This window comes from Setaria viridis, chromosome 5 (assembly GCF_005286985.2).
Source record: "Setaria viridis chromosome 5, Setaria_viridis_v4.0, whole genome shotgun sequence".
In the NCBI taxonomy this organism is placed as follows: domain Eukaryota; kingdom Viridiplantae; phylum Streptophyta; class Magnoliopsida; order Poales; family Poaceae; genus Setaria; species Setaria viridis.
Window position 1 is genome coordinate 31,382,508 of NC_048267.2, and position 16,446 is coordinate 31,398,953.

Genomic DNA, 16,446 nt, shown 5'->3' on the forward strand with positions numbered 1-16,446 from the left:
AAGATTTCCCATTATATCAAACTTACGGTATGTGCATGGAGTACTAAATGTAGACGAAATTAAAAACTAATTACACAATTTTGTTGTACTTGACGAGACAAATCTTTTGAACCTAATTAGTCAATATTTGGACAATAATTTACAAATACAAACAAAATATTACAATTGCGCATTTATGGCGGCGATTCATCGTCATATGACCCGCTGCGGGAGAAAAAAAATGAGAGACATGACGAGGATGGTGTACTATCGAAGAAGCGTAGAGACGCAAAGCGAATAGCTCTGAGCCTGCCACCGACACCCGATCAACCAATGCACGGGAAATGAACGGTTTGGATTAGCCGGTGACGTGGCTTAATGAGGGCGCGAGAAATACCTGAGAACCTGACCAGCTTTCGTATTATAGAGATGTCCCCTCTCGTCATGGTGTGTACATGACCAGCAACAAGTCAATTGTGAATTGTCAAATCTTCGTAGAGGGGCCACGCCATGACGACATGCCGAACTTCCAGCATCTATTTGTAATTTCTTTCTCCCTCCGTCTCTGTCAGCTTGGAATGATTCAACCACACGCCCCTATATAACGGGTTCCACGCTACCACTACTTCACCACCAAGCCAAAGCACGTACTACACATATCAGTCCTCTTAATAACCAGCTAAAGCATACCTGTACTCATCTCATCGTCGAGATCATTAAGCAAAATGGCGGCTAATCTCAAGTGGCCTCCTGTTCTGGCCCTTCTCCTCGTTGCCGGAATGGCTGGCATCGCCAGTGCTGGCAATATCGCCGTGTACTGGGGCCAGAACGGCGGCGAGGGCTCCCTGGCCGACACCTGCAACTCCGGAAACTACGCCTACGTCATGATCGCGTTCCTAAGCACCTTCGGCAATGGACAAACCCCCGTCCTTAACCTCGCCGGACACTGTGACCCCAGCTCCCCCGGCAGCTGCACCTTCCTCAGCTCCGAAATCCAGACGTGCAAGTCACAGGGCATCAAGGTGCTCCTCTCCCTCGGCGGCGGCGGCGGCAACTACGGCCTGTCCTCCACCGACGACGCCAACAGCGTGGCCAACTACCTGTGGGACTACTACCTGGGCGGCAGCGGCTCTCCCCGCCCGCTGGGCGACGCCGCGCTGGACGGCATCGACTTCGACATCGAGAACGGCAACTCGGCGCACTACGACGACCTGGCGAACGCGCTCAAGGCTAAGGGTAGTGTGATGCTGACGGCGGCGCCGCAGTGCCCCTACCCGGACGCGTCGCTGGGGCCGGCGCTGCAGACGGGGCAGTTCGACAACGTGTGGATCCAGTTCTACAACAACCCCGGGTGCTCGTACGCCAACGGAGACGACACCAACCTGGTGAACGCGTGGAGGACGTGGACAAGCAGCGTCACGGCCGGGAGCTTCTACCTTGGCCTGCCGGCATCCACCGACGCCGCGGGCAGCGGGTACATCGCGCCCGGCGACCTGACGGGGAAGGTGATCCCCGACATCCAGAGCATCGGCAGCTATGGCGGGATCATGCTGTGGAGCCGCTTCTACGACGTGCAGAACAACTACAGCGGCCAGGTGAAGGGCAGCGTCTGAGCAGATGCACGAAGCTTCGAGCTACTGCAGACGAACGTGTTACAGTGGTTATCCGTTATAAGCTATAACATCGGAATAAAAACAATAATAAGAGCGGATCATCAGATGACAGATGGAAGCTGCTATACACACCGCATAGTCTAGTAATGAACTGGCTAGTATGTAAGAGTAGTAGAGTTTGTGTTATACCGGATGAATAAAAGTTGAATGGCAATATGTTATATTACAAAATGACCACATGCATTTCTCGCATCATTGAAATGCATGTCTTGCATCATTGAAATGCATGTCGCTATATAACGGAGCGACGACGACGCGGTACAGCTAGAGCTGGTAGGGCCCGAACGTGCACTAGCTAGTATCAGTGCGATCATGCAGTAGAAAAATTCCCATTGCAACATAGGTCCTACGTACGTTGCGTGCAACATCCAAGAAGTATAAGCTCGGAACGCATGAAAAAAAGATCCTACCACAGTAATGTACGCGAACATTTCACGCAACATTTTAGCTGAATTTTCCACCGCAACAACTCATTCCAACAAGTCATTGCAACATCCAATCTGGCTAACTCTCTCTCTCTCTCTCTCTGCTTAACTTCATCTCCCTGAAAAAGCCACTGCACAAAGCTGGCAACCACCCAAAAGCGATGGATCACAACGTCTACAAGCACCAACTGCCATAGCTTTTAGCGCGGCGCCCCTGCTGCCACTCGTGAGTGCTGCGTGCACGCCGCGTACACGCCCAGCACGCTGCTCCTGCTGCCCTGCGTCGCGCATCGCGGTAAGAAGCCGGCCGGCCGCGCGCCGGCCGCGCGCGCTCTCGCCTTACCGCTGCCGACGGCTGCAGCGATGTGCCGCACGGCCGCGCCCTGCTGCCGACCTGCCGTGCGCTTGTGCGCCCGTGCCACTCTCTGCATGCTGTTGCCTGGCGTCGCTCGCCCGCCCCGCTGCGCGGCCGCCGGCCGGAAGGACAATAACTAGCCAGATCGGCACGCGATGCGTGCCTGTTAAAAAATTCAAAATAACGGTACAGTATCTTTGTACTATGCTCAACATCACATTAATGTATTGAATCAAATGAAAAAAATAAATAAAATAGAATTCAAAATTGAATACATGTTCCCAACAGTGATGCACCAAGAAATTGTCGATTTTTGGCCACTTTAGTATATTCAGCCTAATAATTAGAGTGAAATGCACCGGCGGCCCTCGAACTTGTCACGCTGTGCCAAATAGGTACATCAACTCTGAAAACGTATTTTTGGGTCCCCAAACTTGCTAATCGTGTCAACTAGGTCCAAATCCTAGCAATTTATATTAAAACGTTGATTACACTATAATTAGCCCCCCCTCTCTCTCCATATCTCCTCCCTCTCGTCCTCCTCGACGCTCTCCCCAAGCTCGACGCCGCCGTGCGCGCGGAGGTCTCCTACGGCGGTGGGAGCGGCACGGTCTCCTATGCTGGCATGGCGGGGGAGGAGGATGAGGTAGATGGTGTCGGGGGAGGAGGTCGGGTGGCGGCGAGCCGGTGCCGGAGCCACCCACTGCTCCTGATGCCACGACGGCGGAAGCAGAAGTGCCACTGCCGGCGGCCGACGATGCTGCAGCTACGGCTTCTGCGGATGAACCACCGAAGGCGGAGGAGCCGGTGGGCGCATCTCCAGCGCGCTCCTAAGCGCCAGCGAACCGGCAGCCGCGCCCCTCCTCAGCCCGCTGTGGGGCTTGATAGCCCGTCAGCCTTGCCACAACCTCCGGCCACCGTGGCTCGCCAGTGGTAGCGGCCTCCCAGCTCGCCCGCGCCGCCCCCCGCTCAGCGCCCACGCAGGCCGTCGGCTGCCGCCCCTCACCTTGCTCCGCTGCTCTGTGACCGCATCGGCCGCCGCCCTCCACCTTTCCCTGCGTCGGTGGCTCACTCCGTGTTGCCTCCCAGGCCCCAGCTCACTCGTGCCCGTGGCCTCACGCTAGCGGGGGCGTCCGCCTCACCCCGGGCCGCGGCCAAGCTCCACTCGCGGCGAAAGTCGCCAGGGACGAGCTACGCCGGCCGCCCGGGAAGAGCATCAGCAGGAGCCAGGGGAGGAGGCCGGGCGGCGGCACTGGCCAGGAAGTGGGAGGAGGCAGGCGAAGGTGCCGGGGAGAAAAAAAAAAGAAGAAGATAAAGGTGAGGTAAAAAAAAGAGAGAGGATGACAGGTAGGCCCCGCAGCTGACAGGTGGGGGTTTAAGTTAGGTAATGAGATTTGGACGTCGCGTGAACCGATTAGCAAGTTTGGGGATCAAAAATGCGTTTTCAGAGTTGATGTATCTATTTAGCACAACGTGACAAGTTCAAGGGCCGCCGGTGCATTTCACTCTAATAATTATTAGTAGTAGGTTTGCCAAGTTAGCACGCTATGCCGTGTGTCCGTTCGTGGAAAGTATGTGGCAGGAAAAAGTATATAAATTTGATGTTTGAAGAACTGTATAAAGCTTCAATAGATAATAGTATTCATTATGGATATAAGAACTCCTCAGAATTTTACTTCTTTTTCTTATGTAAGTACCGTGCATGTACATTATCTGTCTTTATTCTTATCCGGTGCCACAGTTGGCCTTGGCCTTGGCCCTTGGGGAGCGCGGAGGCACCTCAGGCACGCCGCACGCCTGCCTGCTGCTAGAGAGCAGTGCTGTCTGTCTGTGAGAGGCTACGATGTCTGGATGGCTCTGGATTCTGGAAGGCCGCAACCTGCATCAGCGGCGACGTAGGGCGGGTGCGTGTGAGAGAGCAAGCGAGAGGAGAGGTTCCGGAGTTTTTTCTCTTTTTTTAACGATTGAAGTCATGGGACCCGCGAACAGTACCATGGTGCCGGAGAGATCCCAGGCAAGTATAGGTAGTAGATATCCGGTGCACTGGGACCTGCCTCGTTTAGGACTGGGTGCGGCTGGCCGGCTGCGCAAAAAGGAGATCGATGGCGAGTGGTCGCAGCCTCGCAGGTCGCCAGGCCCGTACCAAAATTTTGGAGGCCTGGTGCGAAATACAAAATGAGATCCTATATTAAAAAATATGAATAACCAAAACATATTTAGATTTCATATTTCATTATATAACTCCATATGTTTTGCAATACTAAAAACTAGCATAAGCATTTCATGCTAAATGAGTAAAGAGTGAATCTTATCGACGTTCCTCTGTTGGCTCTGGGCTGTGGGCTTTGGAACATGGAAGAAGCGCATGTGGGCTTTGGAACATGGAAGAAGAACGTGGAAAGAGGTCAGCCAGCACTTAGGTGGTGATTAACTGCTCATTAGGCGGCCCTTCAATCTAGCAGGCCCGGCGCTGTCGCGCCGTTTGCACCGTATAATGTACGGGCCTGCAGGTCGGTCGACTCGAAGTCGAAGATGAGACTCCACGAGGGCGGCGCGCGGGACTCCTAACCATAGGTCCACGACGCATGATTACGACGGCACACACTCGCCGTCGCAAGTCAGATCGATCAGATCAGATAGGCCGAAACCCCGTCCAATAGTCCATGTGCCGTGCGTGCAAAACCGTCACGCACGTCCTTGTGTCACCTCATCACCACTGAGGTTTGCTCGTCGTAGTCGAGGATTGCTACCCGAGGGACCTCTCCTCCCTGGGTCGTCCATTTACGGAGGAGGAAATTTGGGAGGTTATTAAGGAACTCCCCCTTAACAAATCTCCGAAATCAGATGGCTCCACCGGTCGACTTGGTCGATTATCTCCCTGGGATTAGATGGCTCCACCGGTCGACTTGGTCGATTATCAAGGGTGACATCATTAGAGCTTTGGATGCTCTCTCTTCGATGAGAGCATAAGCTTCCATCATCTAAATGATGCCCTACTAACTCTGCTGCCGAAGAAATCTGAACCTACCACACTAGGTGACTACCGTCCAATCAGCCTAATTCACAGCTTCGGGAAGAATTTCTCCAAAGCGTTGGCTAACCGTTTTAATTGCCCCTCTCTTGCAATCGTTGATATCCCCGAATCAAAGCGCTTTCATTAAAGGTTGATAGATTCAAGATAACTTCCGCTACGTCCTAGGGACGGTGAAGGCGCTGGCGTCCAAAAAGATCCCAAGAGTCATGCTTAAAATTGACCTAGCAAAAGCCTTTGACTCGGTCGTGGAGCTACTATCGGCAATAAGTTGCTCGAGAACTTGGACTAACTGGATTTCGACGCTCCTTTCAACCGCAAGCACCAAAGCTCTCCTGAATGGAGTGATGGGTAAAAGGATATGTCATGGTCGCGGGCTCAGGCAGGGCAATCCTCTATCGCCGATGCTTTTCGTCCTAGTCATGGAATGCTGCAATGCCATGATCAACACGGCGGAGAACAGAGATATGTTTGAGCCTTTGGGAGGGTCGGCGATCAAACACCGGATTTCCCTCTATGCAGATGATGTGGTTGTTTTTTGTCACCAGAGGATTTGACTTTGATTAAGGAGACCCTGTCATTTTTTCACAAGGTGATGGGGCTGGCAGCAAACTATTCCAAAAGCCAAGCTTTCCCAATACATTGTTCGACTGATCACACTGACCTTATTAAAGCCATCCTGCGATGTACAATGTCTGAATTCCCATGTACATACCTGGGTCCCCTCTCCATCTGCAAACTCCTAAAGGATGCCATGCAACCACTGGTCAACAAGGTCGCTAGGAGACTCCCGACATGGAAAGGAGGATGCTTAACAGGAGTGGTCGTCTAATTCTCGCTAAGTCCACCCTTAGCGCTATTCCGGTCCACATCTCAATGGCCATAAAGGCCGCGCCTTGGGCGGTCAAAGCAATCGATACACTGGGGGCTTCCTTTGGTGTGGGACGAAAGTGGCCTCAGGTGGAAAATGTGTGGTTGCCTAGATTAACGCCTAAAGATCTAGGTGGCCTCAGCATCCCAAACCTGCAATTGATGGGAATGGTCCCGCGGATGCGTTGGATGTGGCTCGCCCGCACGGATCTAGCTAGAACTTGGTCAGGGTTCAAATTTCCTTATTGGATGCAATCATAGAGTTTCTTCAATATGTCGGTCTCTGTTGTGGTGGGTGACAGTCGCACCGCCTTATTCTGGTCGGACGACAAATGGATCAATGGATGTTCCATTCGGTCGTTGGCGCCCAACATATGGGCAGCGGTATCGGCTCGAGTTAGGAACTCACGCACGGTGAGGGATGGCCTCCTGCACAGACCCTGGGTCCGCGATATCTCCCAAGCACGGATAGTGCAGGTCGTAGTGCAATACATTAGAGCCTGGGACCTAATCCGAGATTGGGTATTAAATACAATCCCAAACTAGTTCATCTGGAAGTGGTCGGGCTCGAGTTAGTTCTCCTCGGCCTCTGCCTATTGTGCACTCTTCCTAGGTCGGTCGTCGTTGCTGGGTGCTAAGCAGTTTTGGAAGGTGCAGACGCTAGGCAAATGCCGCTTTTTTGGTTGGGTTGGTCCTTAATGGTCGTTGTTGGACCTCCAATCAACTATAGCGCCATGGTTTAAGGGACAGGGATGACTGTGCACTATATGCGCAGGAAGTGGAAACCCTTGACCACCTGTTGACCGATTGTGTGCATAGTCGCGGGACTTGGTTCCGCGTCCTCAGGCACGTTGGTCTGGTCGGTCTGACGTCGCAAATGGAGTCCCTACTAGCTGAATGGTGGATACAAGCACGGAAGGCGGCCGCAAAGATTCGGCGGAAGGGTTTTGACTCCCTTGTATGGTTGGACGCTTGTTGCTTTGGAAGGAATGAAACCGCAGGGTACACGAGCGCTCGACACTGCAGCTGGTGGCTTTGGCACCAGTGATCATGGAGGAGGCGAGGCTTTGGGCTCAGGTGAGTTTTGTTGGCCTCCAACACGTTTTGAGTCCTAGGTTGCTCTAGGTTTCGAGTTCCGGTGGTTGTTAGCCGTTTTGTTTTTGTTGGTAGTTTCATTTCCTTTTGCCTTTGCTATGTTTTTTATCCAGATTGTTTACCTCTGTATAACACTTTCTCTCTTCTTAATGAAAAACATGCTATGCACGTCTTAAAAAAAGATTGCTACCCGCAAATTAAACGAAGATGACCGGACAATAGACTCTACCATCCCCCCTCGGAGACGGTGTTGCAGGCAGACTGGCGCAGGCCCGCCCTTTTTTGCCCCATGGGCAATGGCTGCAAGCACTGGGACTACGGCCTGTCGTGGTAACGCAAGTCACCTATCGTTTAGATATGTATTCGGACTAAACGGTCAATTAAACAGGTTAAACAGCTATTAAACGTGCTAAACGGATGATGAAACGGACACGGGTAGCACTATGTAGCGTGTAAACGGGCTAAACAACCGTGTACGTGAACAATGCTTCGGAGAATTCTTTTCTACATTTTTCACAAAAATTAGTCTCTCAATTTTAAAAAATATATAATAGTCATGTGTCGCCAACCAATGGACGACTTCTGAAAATGCATCATAAGCTAGGCAACATTCTTTTTTTTAAAAAAAAATCATACATTCAGCGAGTAGTTTTCAGCCGACAAGTTGGGATGCACTTCTTCAGCTTTATAGGTGACTAAAAGTCGACCAACAATAGACATGTTGCGCTATAAATATAGCCTAGACGATGCACGTTCTTTGAAAAGTTTCCATTCATGAGTCACACATTGCTATTTTATATTTTTTAAATCAGCGAGTAGTTCTTAAAAAAAGGACTTCAGGATGTACTCGCTGAAGCTACTTAACGGGCTAGCTTGGTTATCCTACAAGTCAGCCCAGATTTCGCAATAAAAGAAGCCCGTAACTTCTTCAAGCAAGACGTATAAAGCAGTAGGCGAGCGGATTCGATCGAAGTGTGGGAGATCCACAAAGAATGCATTTCAATTTGCAAATATGTCGAGTTGTAGGTTCAGGTTATGCACTTATGCTGCCTACAATAATTCAGTCTTTTTAGATGATAAAATGCCCATGTTCACAACGAAGCCCTTCACATAGACACACAGGACAAACTGTATTACAACGAGAAGCCTACGGTGTTCCCAAGCTACAGTTAGAACCGGATGAACAAAAGGATTGGCCATACGCCATTTTACATGAAAATAAAAACAGAGAAGTACACAACAAATGACAAAAGAATCACAGGACCAGCTCTCAGTACATACCCTACACACAAGCTAACCAAGCTAATGGAAAACTAGCAATACCTGCGTGGTATTATTATAATCAGGCCTTCAACTTTGCCACAAGACATCAATTTCTTGGTTGATGTCCGTGACAATCAGAATACTGCAATGCGCTCAGCATCAAACCTTCCTGACCTGAATGTTGTGTGTTGATTGTGATCTCCAGATGGGCTGTTTGCCACTTTGAACCAGTGCAACCTCCTCGCCGTCCCTAACCATACCATGTTTCTGTAAACAAGGCATCATATTAGGAGGTCTATCTTTGATCCTTGGTGAAATAAATTCATAAATTGTATAAAAATGGGCGGGAAGCAGATCTTAAAGGCGCAATTCCTTTATTATGTGGATAGATGAATTCTACCAACAGCTGTGCAGGCGCAATTCGTAATGTCTCATTCTGCTACCAACAGCTGTTCAGGTCAGACTGCCTTATTATGTGGATAGCTGAATTCTACCTTAATTTACCTCAGCAACATTACTTTGGTGCAGCATTGCACCACACAATAAGGATGTGAAATCAATGCATCAGATATTCCAGCCCCAAAAACTTTGGTTAGAAATAGTCAATGGTACACTGACAGCAACTACATTCAAGCCATCGTTGCTATTCTCATTCTGCCAATTGTTGTTAACAAGATATAGGGCTGCTGTTCTCAGCACACCCGTTCTTTTGGTTGTTTGTATATTCTTAAAGGTTTTCTGTAACTCTAGTCGCTGGGGAAAGGGTTGCACTTGCTGCTTCAAACATATTTACTCCCATTTTGTTTATGAATTATAGGACTGGCTGGCCTCTCAGTCTGTGAATGGTAATGCCTCAGATTTGGCCATGTTGTACATCAAGATGCGAATGTCATGACACGCACTGTTTAGTGTTTGCCCAAGTTGCAGCTGTAGGTAAACCTACTTTACAGTTTTAACAATGTTAAGTTCCTGTGAGATTGTTCTCGATGTTAAGATGCGGTATGGATACTGTTACTAACATAATGATCTGATAATGAATTGGTATCATGAGGATATCAAATTAAAGTTGTTATTAATATATAATAAAAATAATCAACCAGGTGACCAAAAATAACTACAAAAGATGTATGAGTCATTACCAGCAAATAGGACAAAGCATCACCAAATGTCTTCTCAGCATCATCAGAAAATTCCATTTGAACTGGACATACACCTTGGTACAAAGCCAATCGTTGTCTAACTCTCTCCCTGTAAATAGACCAGCAACAAAAATTATTTGATAAGATATGTGAGGATTGTAAATAAAAAAATAAACAAAAGGCGAAAACATAAACCAAAAACAAACTCATCTCAGACAATCTGTTTCAGATCAGTTGCCCCTGTGCAACAGGAGTATATCACTTTTTTCCAAGGAAATGCTAATGGTGGATAGTTTACCATTAAAACTATAGATTTCTTGCAGCAATTTCATAAGAAACTCTATGTCCAGCAACAACCAAATGTCCCCTTTCCTAAATATGTATCAGCATAACACACAGCCTGATGAAGCGTTTTGGGTGTCAACTCTTCACACTTAGTATTCAACCAATTGTAGAGGGGCTACACATAGCTGGGTTCCAGGCTTCCAGGACTACTTGATAATAAATCACAAAGCCCAACATCTAGGGTTCATTTTCGATAGGCTAAGAATCCATAGTCTTGAGATGTCCTCAGGACACTATTTTGGTTATCTAGAATTCATATCTTGCATGTGAACCACAAAATCACATATATGATTCAAAGGAAATGGGTACTTGGTTTCATCCGTCATCATTAAAACAACACTAGTACATGCCCACACTTTCAATGGCCATGATTGTTCCAAAGGTTATTAACAAATTATTGGGTCGGACAAGGCAGCCTAATTGGTTCGTATTCCAAAATTATGATAGATTACAAGAAAACAGAAACGTATTGTTCAATTTTCATTGTGCTCAAATAGTTAGCAGCATCTCTTCAATAGGCCATCGTCAGTATGATTATATAAAATATGCCCTTGGAGACATTACAGGATATATAAATAGGACAGTAGCAGATTTTGTATTGTAGGCTGCATCCCTATGAACAAAAGTAGAAAACTTACTGATCTGTAAAGGCAAAAATAGTGCCAGAGGGACGATAGTGACTAAGCAGGATAGCCATAAATCCTGTCCTGGTGAAAACCACTATTGATGTTCGGAGAGTATTTGACATCATTGTTGCATGGTACGCGAACATTTCACTCATGTGGTTCTACAGAACGACAAGTGGTTAGAAAATGGAAGTGGCTAATCAGCGTGATGGAGAAAGACTGAAGTTGTCGAACCTTGAAAACCTGACCAAGGTCAGCAGGTGTTTCTCCACCAGGAATAGTTGCTTCAGTTCTCAGGGCAACTGTGTGCATGACCTTAACAGCTTTCAAGGGAAATCTGTCAAAATCCATAAGCTTAGTGTCATATCTACTCTTATATTCATTATAAATTAGGGGACGAAAATATATAAGACTTGCAAATTATACAAACCAAGGAGGAGAGACCAGAGCTTCCAAACCAAAAATAGAGATACCCTTATCTATATAAATCTATTTGTTTGCAACAATATTGTTCAGGGAGCTATTGTACCTAAGTTATTTCTTTGAATAACCAAGATGCCATCAAACCAGGCAGTCCATTGTAAGTTCAATTGAATTATCCCAAATGCCTAAAACATCAAAGGAAACTGAAAGAATCTATGACATTAAAGAGTTCAGATTTGATATGCTGGGAACACAAATTAAACAGTATATTCCATATTCCATAGAAGCAAACAGAAGGGGCAAGCAATTCAGTCTGCAACAGTATGTTTTTTCACTTTTTGTATTAATTCGCACTCTCAGTTATGATAGTATCTAGAACATTTGAAGAATGCAATCGCCAGATAACATGATGTAGCAGCGCAAAAGTATTGGTAAAACAGCTAATTGTTCATGGAACAAAAAAAAGGTAATTATGCACTAGTAACATTAGGTGAGATATGTTTGTTCATATAGTTAGCTAATTAGACCAGTAGAAAATATCTTGTTATGAACAAAAAGCAAAACACACATACTTTCCATGTGCAGTTTCTCCAGAAAGCATAACTGCATCAGCACCCTCTCGAACAGCGATAGCAATGTCTGAAACTTCTGCCCGGGTCGGAGTTGGATGAACAATCATACTTTCCAGCATATTAGTAGCAACAATTACAGCCTTTCCCATGCTCCTGCACATTCTAATAATTTCTTCCTGCAAGAAGGAACATGGCATTTGAGGAAGATACAAATTTCTGTCATCTTTTTAGGATAAAAAGGAGATAAATTTCACTCATGAGCAAGCATTGGTATGGCAGCTTTCAAATGGGACTGTAACATATAGGCTACATTACCATGTATAAACAAGCTATACAAAGTAATCCAAACAACTGGATAGGCATATCTGTGTGCACTTTAGCATTGCAGTGCTATAGTTTATAAGAGACATGATCGAGTGACATCATACCTGCAACAGTGGGACCTCCTCAATAGGTAGTTCAGCTCCCAGGTCACCCCTCGCAACCATAGCCTATACAGTTCAATATTAAATTAGTTAGTTCCTTCGAAATGTCAAGTGAGAGCTTCCAGTGGTGAAATCAATAGGGCATGCCCTTAAAACTAAAATCAGAACGAGGAAAATAGATCAGAGAAATATTCATGATTTCTCATACAAGTCAAGACCATTCATACAAAGATAAATCTTTTGATGGCATTTCACTAAACCCATGCATAATTATGACCAGTTCCTACCCCATCAGATGCTGAGATGATTGAATGTAGGTTAGGAATGGAGTCTGCACTTTCGATTTTCACAGTTACATGTATGTCAGCATTGCGGCCTGAAAATAGAATAAAATGAACTCAATGAATTATGGAACAAGTGCATGATATGATTGTTTGTAAAGTAGGATTGATAATTACTTCTTAGATAATCCTTCAGCTCGTGGACAACTTGAGCATCTTTCACAAAAGAAACAGCATAGTAATCAACCTGATTATCCACACCAAATTTAATGTCATCCCAGTCCTTGTCTGCACATTTGAAATAGGTGTATGAAACAAGAGCACATACATTAGATGCATTACACAAAGGAAAAAATGCTGACTATTACCAGTTATTGATGGCAAGGTTGCACTCTTTCCGCGAACGTTCAGGTGGCGCCTAGATTTCAATTCACCTCCGTCAAAAACTTCACATTTCACAGAATCTTCAGTTTTTGACTTGACCAGAAATGACATCATTCCTCCTAAAAATTTAAAACAACAATTCAATAAGAACATGAAGCACAATCACTGAAAACCAAAGATGCATTAGATAAGAGTCAAAACTGAACAGGTATCTGACACCAATATAATTGAAGGGTTATACAGTTATGTGGAACTAAGCCAGAAGAAAGTTAATGTTTGTGAATTTCATCTCAGAAAATTTGGAGCAGTACTGAATTAGTGATGTACACCAATACTCTGACAATTTCTTATGTAAAGATTACAGTCGAGCATGTCTTGAACCCTGGTCTGAACATTCAAAAAAATTTGATGAATAATTTGTGCTAGTTCAGATCCAAATGCTCTAGCAAAGACCCACATCATGTGTAAGTGGAGAAACTAAAGAATATCATTATGATGAGCAAAACTAGGAAAAGTTTTATTGCAATTATGGACAGCAGTTGACAAGCAAGCCAAAAAAAAATAGTACTGGAACTATTTTAGATAAAAGTGATTTTTTTGGGGTTTTCAGATTTCACAGACGATGTGTGCAATCATGTGACACTTGGCCAAAAGAAAAGAAGAAAAGAGAGACAAAACATAGAATATTAGATAAGGAATATAATATCATCATACCATCTACAAGGAGCATGTCACCCACTTCAACATCGTTAACAAAGTCGTCATAGTTAACACTGACACATGTATCAGTCCCAACTCCCCTTTTAATTGTAAAAGTGAACTCTTGGCCACTTTCCAGAAAAATCGGTTGAGGCAAATCTCCACTCCGAACTTCTGGTCCCTGATTTGTAAATCAAGATGAATCAAATGCAGAAGAAATGTTTAATCCTATTCATCACTAATATAGAGAATCAACTACTAGCAGCCTAGCAGGAGGATCTAAGACTACTAGTAATAAGAACTAAAAATACTGCAGGAAAGTGACTTCTTTTTCTGCCCTTTATTGAAACCAAAAGAAAGCAGCTTCCAAGGATAGGAACTACCTATCTTTTTTACATTTAGTGTAGATGCCCTGAAAGAAGTAATACCAACCTTCGTGTCTAGCATGATAGCAATCACATTATCTGTATGTGACGCATTATATTCCTTCACCAGATCAATAACTTTCTGGTGTGACGCATGGTCTCCATGTGACATATTAAGCCGGGCAACATTCATGCCAGTCTCAGCGAGTTTCCATATCATCTCTCTAGTGTTGGTTGAGGGACCGATGGTGCACACAATCTTTGTCTTGCGCCTCACATTTGGTTTAGACCACACACCATTTGCTGCAGTTGCAAGTTGCTGGATAGCCTTAAGATGCTGGAAGTTTGCTTCTTCCTGCCAAAATAAAGATATTATTAGTAATGAGGTTTCAAATTTCAAATCAAAAGGTGCCATTCCAAGGATACATTAGCACAAGTCTATGCGGTTCCCTTCTTGGTGGAAGCGGGTTCCGCAACAAATTTGACAGTGCCTGGTGCCATTTTGGCAAACAGGAAAACAAAAAACTACGTCCAGGCAACCAGCAAGCAATAGGTTGCAACAAATCAAAAAGGTAAATGTGCACATTTGCAGGGTTGCACCATAATTTAGACTTGTGTTCGTGTTACTCAATAAAACAAGCGGAACAAAACAGCTTCAGTATCACGTCCTAGGAATGCATGGAACATGGAATAGCGAGGAAAATACTCGCCAAAGTCTAATTGATTTCATGTGCAAATATATATATTGATAAAAAGCGATAACGACATCCCCCGGACGATTCCGCCCTCCGAATTTCGCCGCGACAAGGGCGAAAGCGACCTCGAATCCAATTTCACCATCAGGAACAGCCAATTTTCACGCCCAATCGGCTCGACAGCAACTTGAGACATCAAAATCCCATCCCCATCCCAAATCCACCCAGGTACGCGCGACCCCCTAGCCCAGTCCCCCCACCACCAGCGCGGCGCAACTGCACAGCCAGTACGAGGAGGAGGAGGTGACGCGCTACCTTGACGGCCGCGTCGTCGTCGGGCGACACCGGCAGCACCTCGGGCTCGGTGCGCGGGGCGCGGCTTATGACGGATACCACCTGCGACTCGCGGCGGCCCCTCGCGGCCACGGCGCCGCCGCTCCACCTCTCCCTGGAGGCGCACGCCCCGAGCTGCAGCCTCGGGGACGGCCGGAGCCCGTCCGCCCCAGATCCGCCGCCCAGGGGCCTGGCCGCTGCCGCCGCCGCGGTGCCCGACGCTGCCACCACCTGCGCCGCCATCCTCGAGCTCGGCGAGAGATTTGGGATTGGACGAAGTGGTAGGGAGGAGGCCGGATGGGGGTGGTGCCGTGCGCGCCGCGCGGTGGAGGGGTGGTGGGTTTAAGGTAGGACGAGGGTGGCTGGCTGGATTGCTGTGGATGCGGCGGCTTTGTTTGTATCGAACGCGGGTGGGGAAGAGGAGCGGGACCCGCGCGGCAGCCACGGCTGAGCTGGCGGCGTCACTCGGCCGTGCTCCGCGCCCGCTGCCTCCTCGGCGTGGCGCGCGCCTCATCCACGAACAGTGCTCTTACCTTGGAGTCTCCGCCGTGGCTTTTGGCTTGGGATTCGGAACATGCGGCGTGGTTCTGTTGGGTCCGGTCACGAGGCGGGGGCGTGACCTCGGAAGCGCCAGCGCGAGGCAGCTTGCGAACAAGAAACGTCCGATGGTTTGGCACGAGCGAGCCAGCGAGGCATGGGGCCTGGTTGCCTGGAGAGTGCTCGCACCAGCCAGCCAGCCTCCTTAGAGCGAGGTCCAGGAGTATGGTGTTTGGATGGTGTTTGGTTGCCTATTCGTATGAGTTAGGTTCTTCCGAGAATCTGTTTGGTTGCTCGTATAAGGACAGGTTGTATGAGATGAAAATATATAAATAATCATCGTAATGACATTTATTACGGGAAAACTATTATCTTATAGCTCTTAGTTTATCTTATTACTCCTTAATATTAATCGAAATATATTAATATCATTTAATATGTGCTTAATAATGCATTAATACCGTCATTAGATGGCTAATTACCCGCACCACGTGAGCCTAGCCCGGCAGAAACGGTCAATTTCTGCGTATCTCCAGAACCTGGCTGCGGGGGAATCTTGAACGCGTGGAGCCTGACCGAGCAGATGCGTAAACCAAACAAACGGAAAATCTTGCACCGGTAGAGCTGGCTGGACTGATGCAGGCAACCAAACGCCCCATGGTAAACGTGAGGATGTGTTTGCCAAAAAAAAAACCTATGAGGATGTGTTTGTTTAGTCTGCGTCGATGCGACAGGTTAATGCAAATATTAACCCGCCCCATCGTTCGTTCGCGGTGATGCTAGCGAAAGGGAAATCGAGATTATTTTGTTGGCGACGACGGTGATGCCGTGATGGCGATGTGGCCGCAGTACGTCGTCGACACGGCGCGAAGAGTCAGTTTCAGGAACCACGTGGTGTGCTAGCATGCAGCTTGGGTAAAAACATGTGGAA

At 47.1% G+C, this 16,446-nt stretch overlaps 2 protein-coding genes across 2 annotated transcripts; one reads left to right on the forward strand and one right to left on the reverse strand.

Moving 5' to 3' along the window:
- The first annotated feature begins 599 nt into the window (after window positions 1-599).
- Window positions 600-1,829, forward strand: LOC117854950 (acidic endochitinase). Its single transcript, XM_034737213.2, has one exon. It carries the CDS (start codon window positions 705-707, stop codon window positions 1,590-1,592), a length of 888 nt encoding a protein of 295 aa, XP_034593104.1. The 5' UTR covers window positions 600-704; the 3' UTR covers window positions 1,593-1,829.
- Window positions 1,830-8,475: 6,646 nt separating this feature from the next.
- On the reverse strand, window positions 8,476-15,345 carry LOC117857585 (plastidial pyruvate kinase 2). Its single transcript, XM_034740332.2, has 12 exons — window positions 14,961-15,345; window positions 14,018-14,305; window positions 13,601-13,766; window positions 12,871-13,005; window positions 12,680-12,790; window positions 12,509-12,597; window positions 12,225-12,287; window positions 11,797-11,972; window positions 11,036-11,138; window positions 10,814-10,962; window positions 9,831-9,939; window positions 8,476-8,958 (listed from the first exon to the last, which is right to left on the reverse strand). The coding sequence occupies exons 1-12, from the start codon at window positions 15,219-15,221 to the stop codon at window positions 8,851-8,853; spliced, it is 1,758 nt and encodes a 585-aa protein (XP_034596223.1). The 5' UTR covers window positions 15,222-15,345; the 3' UTR covers window positions 8,476-8,850.
- Between the last annotated feature and the right edge of the window lie 1,101 nt (window positions 15,346-16,446).

Coding starts and splice junctions, on each gene's coding strand:
- LOC117857585 (XM_034740332.2), bottom strand. CDS start 15,221: ATGGCGGCGCAGGTGGTGGCAGCGTCGGGCACCGCGGCGGCGGCAGCG. Junction 13,006..13,600: donor TGACATGCTCCTTGTAGATG/GTATGATGATAT, acceptor TTAAATTTTTAG/GAGGAATGATGTCATTTCTG. Junction 10,963..11,035: donor ACCTTGGTCAGGTTTTCAAG/GTTCGACAACTT, acceptor GTCGTTCTGTAG/AACCACATGAGTGAAATGTT.
- LOC117854950 (XM_034737213.2), top strand. CDS start 705: ATGGCGGCTAATCTCAAGTGGCCTCCTGTTCTGGCCCTTCTCCTCGTT.